The following is an 8647-nucleotide window of genomic DNA, read 5'->3' as shown; positions in this document are numbered from 1 at the left end:
TGATTTCGTTAATTTCAATAAAAGTCTCATTCATTACTTAATATTATTATTGATTTTCCAAAAAATTCGTTAGTATGATCCTGAAGTTAGCAGACAATTAAAAATTTTCGATTTTTTTTTCAAGAATTCAATTAAAAAAAAAAAAAAAAAACTAAAAATATGCACATGTATAATATTGGAAAAACTATCGGTGCAATTTTTAAAAATATTTTTTTTTTAAATTTATAGTTTTTAAAAAAAATACAAAAATTATCCGCCGGCTAATTTCAGTATCATTTATTAGTTATAATATTCCATAAAAAAAATCGATTTCGTTGTTATTTAGTTTAGATTTGATTCGATTAGATTGGCTTCAAATTATTTTAAATCTAAAAAATTTATGACCAATCTATACATGATTAAAAAAACAATAATTATAATACGTTGAGTATCTTTACAGATATCAAATATTTTTACTCGTAATGTAACAAAATTTATTGCCAAACATATATATTTAAAACCAAAAATTTCAATTTACCATCCGCGGACGATATAACGAATACTCAGTGAATAAAGAAAAAACACAACAACAAATTAATTAAACATAATTGAGAAGAGAAATCAATTATTAAAATATGTCAATTATTACGTATATTTGAATAACTCGAATTTAAAAGTACAGTATAATAAAAAATATGTAAATACTGCGCATTAATTATGGGTAATTAATAGAGAACCATTTATAAACACATATAACTTATGAATATTACATATTATAATTATTTTTAAGCCCATGACACACGGCGTAATTAATTACATTATCCATGACCCCGCGAATACTTTCATTGGCGTAAAAAATTGATTCGTTTGATCAATATGCTTGCCTTCCATTCGCTTAATTGAGTGGTGTTTTTACAAAAAACTTTTAATTGCTTCGCTGCAGCGGCATAGCATTCATACTTTTATATATTTGATCATCGTTATATAGTCATCATAAAGTTTACACATACTTTTAAAAAAAATATATAAATTCGTATACAATAAGCTTAAGTTAAGCTTAAAATGGGTTTATGGATTTATCGGCTGAAAAAAGGACATCAGTGAATTTATATATAGATTTATAAAAATACATATATATGTGTATGTATATGAAAATATCGATGAAAATACATTTGGAAAGATTCAGTAAAAATCCCATGAGACTGTCACCGGTGGGCTTGTAGGAGCAATTTCTCTTTTTATAATTTTTTTGTTCGTTGCTTACCTGGCAGTATGGGGTGCTAGTGATCCTGGTGGGGACAGGGAGTAGAGGGCTAGGGAGATACATAAAAACTATTGTCCTTTTTTGAAGGCGAACTGAGGTATGTGAATAGTACGTCATTTCGTACAGTATAGGCGACAGGGACCAGGGGATCGGGGACAGGGGTAGGTTTTTCTCCCCACCACGTTCCAGGTTTTCGTCGTTCCACGGGCTGAGTTTGCCCGTATGGTGGCGCAGTCTCGCGAGTATCTCGACCATTGATGGTGGTTGTGGTGGGAGAAAAGTTCCCCTGAAATGCCACCGTCCTCGCGATCAACCCAACCAGTCTAACAACCGTCGAGTCAGTGCGAGTTGACCGTGCGGGTGGAACGTACGTGTTTGTTCTCTCAGTCCGTATACTGTATTATTAATAAATATTTAATGTAACAAGTACTGTCGTTACTGCTACTACTACTGCTACTACTACTACTTGCGGTACTATTACTGCTATTATGCTGTTGTCGGTGGTAGTTAAATTTTATTATTTATTTAATGTGAAAAATAAACGGTATCAATAGCGATAATTAGTGTTACGTAGTGTTTGTAGTTGCGTTAATTAAATAATAAATTATTTATTTATTTATTATTTTTAATTGAATAATAAGCAATTGAATTTTAAGAGCGATATTGCCGGGATATAGTGAAAGTAAATTTAAATAAGTGAGTGAAAAAACTGGAGAAAAGGGGTATTATAAAATGGCAGGGTGTACTTTTATGTGATAAAAGGTGTTGTTTATGCAATATTTAAATATTGCCGGCGATTTATGATAAATCCGGGAACCAAGACGGATATTTGAATATAATGGCACCGAGATGCAGCTGGATGCCGAGGATGTATGTGATGATAGTGAGTTTGTTGTGGTTACTGGCAACGACAACGCTGGAGGGTGTGTTGGGATCATGTCACTGGTCATCCGACGGCAATGACACGAGATCCGCGGTCTGCAATGTAAGAACACTGGATCCATCGGGTGTTGCTGCGCTATTTCCGCCACTAGAGGGTGCATTCAAATTACGTCTCGATTGTAGTAATGTGCATCACTTTGAGAGTATAATTAGCGGGGAAAGCTGGAACCGGTTGAGCGGTTTGCACGAGCTTAGCATTGATAGTTGTAAAATATTACGTATTCCTGAAGCGGCGTTTCAACCGTTGAACGAACTAAAACGTCTATCGCTGAGGACACTGAACGTCGAATGGAGTGCTGGGCGTACACTAGAACTGGTACCAGAAGCCCTAGCTGGACTTAGGGAACTTCAAGCACTTGAGATAGTCGATAGCAATCTCAGGGTTTTACCTCGGAATGTATTGTGCGGTCTTAACAATCTCCAAATTCTCAATTTGACCGGGAATCAATTCCGTGAAATCAGTGAGGTTGGACTGGCAGACGTACGTGCCAATCGTGCCAATTGTCACGCAGACATACGCACACTCGATCTCTCGCATAACGAGATAAGGAATTTACCCGAGGATAGCCCATTGTCGGGTCTGAGACAATTACAAGAACTCTATTTGCAGCATAATTCAATTGGCGAGATAGCCAGTGATGCACTTACTGGACTTACTAGCTTACGTGTATTTAATGTCAGTTACAATTCACTTGATACACTGCCAGAAGCACTGTTTGCAAGTACACGAGATCTAAGAGAAATTCATTTACAGCACAATGAATTACGTAATTTACCTCGAGGTACATTCACACGCCTTGAACAGCTTTTGGTGTTAAATTTGGCAGATAATCGTCTTGGTAGTGACACTGTAGATGAAATGACATTTTTAGGATTAATAAGACTTATTGTACTTGATCTTTCGTTCAATTCATTAACACGAATTGACGCTAAGATGTTCAAAGATTTATTTTTTCTTCAAATACTTGATTTGCATAATAATTCTATTTCACACATTGAGAGTAATGCATTTCTACCACTTTATAATTTACATACTTTGGAATTATCCGACAACAATTTGCATTCACTGGGACCACAACTTCTCAATGGACTGTTTGTATTAAATCGTTTGACACTGTCAGGAAATCAAATAAAAGCAATGGATCCACTGGCATTTCGCAACTGCTCTGATTTGAAAGAACTTGACTTGAGTGGGAATCAATTAACGGCGATACCTGAAGCTCTGAGAGATTTAACATTTTTGAAGACACTTGATTTGGGTGAAAACAAAATAACAGATTTCCACAACGGATCCTTCAAAAATCTAAACCAACTCACGGGATTACGTCTAATTGGGAATGAAATCGGTAATTTATCACGTGGGATGCTGTGGGATTTGCCCAATTTGCAGATATTAAATTTGGCGAGAAACAAAGTGCAACACGTTGAACGTGATGCATTTGAACGTAATACACGTCTAGAAGCTATTCGCCTCGATGGAAATTTTCTTTCCGATATTAACGGTATATTTGCAAGTATCGCAAGTTTACTTCTGCTTAATTTATCGGAAAATCACATTGAGTGGTTCGATTACGCCTTTATACCCCGTAATCTAAAGTGGTTAGATATACATGGTAATTTTATTGAGAGTTTGGGTAATTATTATCAAATACGTGATTTAAAAGTACGTACTTTGGATGCAAGTCATAACCGTATTACTGAATTAATGCCTCTATCTGTGCCTGACAGTGTTGAATTATTGTTCATAAATAATAATTACATTACAAATGTACATGCCAATACGTTTACGGACAAAGTTAATTTAACGAGAGTCGATATGTATGCCAATATGATTGAAACAATGGAATTGGCAGCATTGAGATTGACACCAGTACCTGAGGGTAAATTTCTACCGGAATTCTATATCGGTGGTAATCCTTTCAATTGTAACTGTTCGATGGACTGGCTGCCTGTTATCAATAACATGAGTGCGCTGCGACAGCATCCGCGGGTTATGGATTTAGACAATGCAATGTGTCGCATATCGGGTCCTCGTGGTACAGCAATAGTGCCTGCATCAATAGCTAGACCAGAACAATTTTTATGTCGTTATGAGGCACACTGTTTCGCTCTGTGTCACTGTTGTGATTTTGATGCTTGTGATTGTGAAATGACATGCCCGTCTGACTGTAAGTGTTATCATGATCAAACGTGGAATACGAATGTTGTAGATTGTTCGGGTCTCGGTACACAAGACATACCTCGTCGTATACCTATGGATGCTACCGAAGTTTATTTGGACGGTAATGATTTTAGAGAATTACAAAATCACGTATTTATCGGTCGTAAAAATATGCGCGTATTATACGTTAACGCCAGTGGTATTGAGTCAATACAAAACCGTACATTCAATGGATTAAACAATTTGCAGATATTGCATCTCGAAGACAATAAAATACACGAGCTTAAGGGATTTGAGTTTGAGCATCTTGCACACCTGCGCGAGCTATACCTGCAGAACAACTTGATAGGTTTCATTGGTAATCTCACCCTATTGCCATTGAGATCATTGGAAATTCTGAGGCTCAATGGAAACCGTCTTGTCACGTTTCCGGTTTGGCAAGTCACTCTCAATACCCGTTTAGTGGATCTATCGCTCGGGGGCAATCCCTGGTCATGTCGCTGTAAATTTCTGCAAGAGCTGTCCTCTTGGGTTTCTGACAATGCTCACAAAGTTATTGACGCAAGTGACGTTTGGTGCTATAATAATGATGCTCGTCCTGCATACCGACGTCGTCTCAATGTTAATGAGACAGCATGCTCGGATTACTATGCACAAGGTGGTGTTATTGAAAGTATTATGGTATCTGATTACTTACCAATGGTAGCTGCTACATTATCAGCAGTATTATTACTCCTGGTAATTACAGTCTTGGCATTTATATTCCGTGAACCAGTGCGCACGTGGGCTTACTCTCGTTACGGTGTAAGGTTCTGGGCAAAGTCAACACAATCTGAAGACAAAGAACGTCTCTATGACGGTTACTTTTGTTACAGTCCTAAAGACGAAGACTTTGTATTACATTCGCTGGCAGTTGAACTTGAGCATGGACCAAGTGGTCTACGACTGTGTCTTCATCATCGGGATCTTCCGTGCCTAAGGGCAGCTGCGCCTGTTGTTTTAGAGGCTGCCGAAGCTTCTAAACGGGTCATCATAGTGCTGACAAGAAATTTTTTACAAACCGAGTGGTCGCGTTTTGAATTTCGTGCGGCAGTACACGAGGCCCTGAGGGGACGGCCAGGTCAATTAGTTGTTGTACAAGCCGGCCCAGTTGCACCAGAGGCGGAAGCGGATCCCGAATTAAGGCCATACCTGCGTACCGCGACAACGCTCAGGTGGGGCGAAAAACGATTCTGGGAAAGACTGAGGTTCGCTATGCCACCTGGTGATGCACTCAGGCACAAATCCTCGTCGCTGTACAGAAGAAATGTCAACACATACACTCTTGAGGGTCGGCCGGAAAAAGAAACATCGACACTGAGAGTTCACGGTCACATAGCGGGTCATCATCATCATCATCCGCTGTTCAAGGACGCACCAGAGTTACTTCAAGCACCACCGGCTTACTCAAGCGCCGCAGTTCTCGGTCAAAATAATCAAGGAAGGCTGGGTGAAAGTGGTGGGGTCGGAAGTGCTAATAGAGATAGTTCAATGAGCAGCTCAACAACAGCTAATCCAAGTCCGAGGCTGACTATGAATCGTGCGTATCAAGAGGGACCTGTCGATGCAATCAATGAAAGTAGACGACCACTGTCTGAACACATTTACTCGTCAATTGATTCCGATTATTCGACACTCGAGCGAAATGCCTGGAGACAACAGCAGCATCCACCACCTGGACAAGCCTATCTCGTGTAATTCTCACAGAAGAACGGTTTTATTTGCAAAACCCACTCAAGAAACAGCGCACGAGCTTGTAAGAGGCAAAGGTGCTTACTCTGATACACTACTACAGGAAAATCCAAGGGCCATCGCTGTTGTTGTTGGCTGTTGTTGGAAATTGGCTTGTGGAAACACGTAGCGGTGTGTGCTGGTCACGTAGATGTGTACGAGCGAACTTGAAAGCATCCCGCATATACCTTTGGCGTGCAGACAACCGTGTTTAAAATGTAACTCGGGCGATCAAGAATTTAGTCCAACATTCAAAAGGAGAGCAACTTTCCTGAAATACATTCGCTGTTACGTCGACGTCTAGTCAAAGGGTGCATTGTCTTCACTTTTCCCTGACGTCAGAGGCGCTCATTATAATGGGCATGTTAAAGTAAAGAATCAACATTACTATATTTATGAAAAACAGTGCTGCAGTGAGTTCTGAGGATTCTTAATTAAATAATTGTGTTCCCTGTAATACTTTCTTCCGCTGTGTAGATCTTTTGTGATATATCTTAATTAATATGTTTTTTTTCTATTTTTATTCTTTAAATTTAGTGAGTATGGACAATAAGTTTGTTTTAAACCAACAATGTGCGCAGACTTAAAAAAAAAAAAAAACTCATTCATTCATTAGTGTAACAAAACTAAAACGTGATTAATATATTTTTTTTCTGCTCTTTGTTTAAAAAACTACTGACTCATCATTTTTGTATCTGTTATCACGATAATCTTGCGATAAACTTGATGACGTTTGAAAGCGATTATATTTTTTTACGAGTTCGCACAAACGTTCCTATAATGAAAACAAATAATGTACACTCATAAAAAAATTTTTATTGTTCTTTAATATAATCACTATTATTATTATTGCCGGTAAATAACTGAATTAAAAGCATTTAACGATATGCAGAATAAAAAAAAGATAAAAGAGAACATGAAAAAAAAAAAATAATAATAATGAAATTTTAGTTATTGACTGACGTTCTCATAAAGACAATATATATATTTTTTAATTTATTTCAATAACAACATTCTCATTAACGTACTGATTAAAAATTGTTTTTTTTTATTGTTCATTGTTTAAACAATAGTATTTTGCCCGTCCTAATTAAATATCGAGAGAATAAAACAAACAAAACAATAAAACTATTATTGTGTTGTAAATTTACCGATGGCCTACCTCGCCACAGACTTAAATTAACTTTAAATAAATAATTATTTACTTAATTAATAAATTATGCTTAATTAAATGGTCACAATTATACGGATTTAGCGACTCGATTCGACTCCAACGTGGCACAGCTGTAAATATTTACTATAAAATATGTTATATATATATATATATAAATATAAAAATGTGTATAAAATGATTTGAAATTTGTTTAAAAAAAAAGTAATTATTAAAATTAACAAATATAAAGTTAGTGTGCTGGAAATATGAGCGTTAAATTAGCTAGGCAATGTTTTGTAATTTTATATGACTGACAGAGAGATTAAAAAAAGTTGTTGTATGATATGTAAATATGTATGTAATTATGCCTGATGTAAGATATACTCGCCATAAAAGAATTATTGAATAATAAATGTACATCCGGAGAAGTTTAAAAAATAAAATATAAATAAATAAATAAATAATTATTATTATTATAAATAAATTGTAAGCCTCTTACTTTTGTACGACGTACGTACATTTGCCCTTATAAAAAAACTACACATTGTACATTTGCTATAATTCGATTATTTAAATCATGTGAATAAATTTATAACTTACGTTATCGTTTCAATTAAAACATTTTTTATTTATTTTTAATACATCAATCCAGACATCATTGCCGTTCATTATCCTTTGTCCTTCATATACATGTATATTTAAGGATGTATAGTTATAGGTATGTAATAATAGTACTGTTGAATCGTTGATAAATTAATTACAACGGCGAGAGAAAAGAATAATTGAAATAGCGCTTCAATATAACATCTCTCATTCATTGTGCTCGTCTAACAATAGAATATCATGTTTTCACACTGACTAATTGGAACAGAAGCGAGGTAAGTTATATATTTAATTATCTTTGGATTTATTCATAATTAATACGTGACTTCGATTTTAAATACGATAATTTAAATAATGTATATTTATGGAGAAAAGTTTTAGCAGAATGCAGTTCGTGGGATTCGGGATGAGAAAAAATTCATGTACACTGAAAAAAGGAAATATTTGTTTCAATAAAATCAATTCTTTGTGTTTTTTTTTTTTTTTTCTTTTGATTTAATGACAAAAAAATATATTTGGTACAACTAAATATGACAGTTGATTCAAATAATTTTATAACTTGACGGAAATATATAATTTATTTGTGGTAAGTAGGGCCAGGATTTTTGCGTTAATTTAAAAATAATAATTAGTGGTGTGAAATTTTTGATATTACGGGGAAAATATTGGTATTATGAAAAAAGTTTTTAAACAAAAGTTGTCGGAAATTTAATTTCCTAAAATATTATAACATAATTATATACATAATTCCCCAAATTTTGAATCATTCATTATG

General features: G+C 35.3%; 1 protein-coding gene across 1 annotated transcript; it reads left to right on the top strand.

The window, feature by feature from the left end:
* Positions 1-1575: 1575 nt before the first annotated feature.
* LOC130666661 (toll-like receptor 7) lies at positions 1576-7896 on the top strand. Its single transcript, XM_057467849.1, has one exon. The coding sequence runs from the start codon at positions 2082-2084 to the stop codon at positions 6081-6083; it is 4002 nt and encodes a 1333-aa protein (XP_057323832.1). The 5' UTR covers positions 1576-2081; the 3' UTR covers positions 6084-7896.
* Positions 7897-8647: the final 751 nt, after the last annotated feature.

This window comes from Microplitis mediator, chromosome 4 (assembly GCF_029852145.1).
Source record: "Microplitis mediator isolate UGA2020A chromosome 4, iyMicMedi2.1, whole genome shotgun sequence".
In the NCBI taxonomy this organism is placed as follows: Eukaryota; Metazoa; Arthropoda; class Insecta; order Hymenoptera; family Braconidae; genus Microplitis; species Microplitis mediator.
The sequence above is the reverse complement of the archived record's forward strand: the minus strand, read 5'-3'. Positions and strand labels throughout refer to the sequence as shown.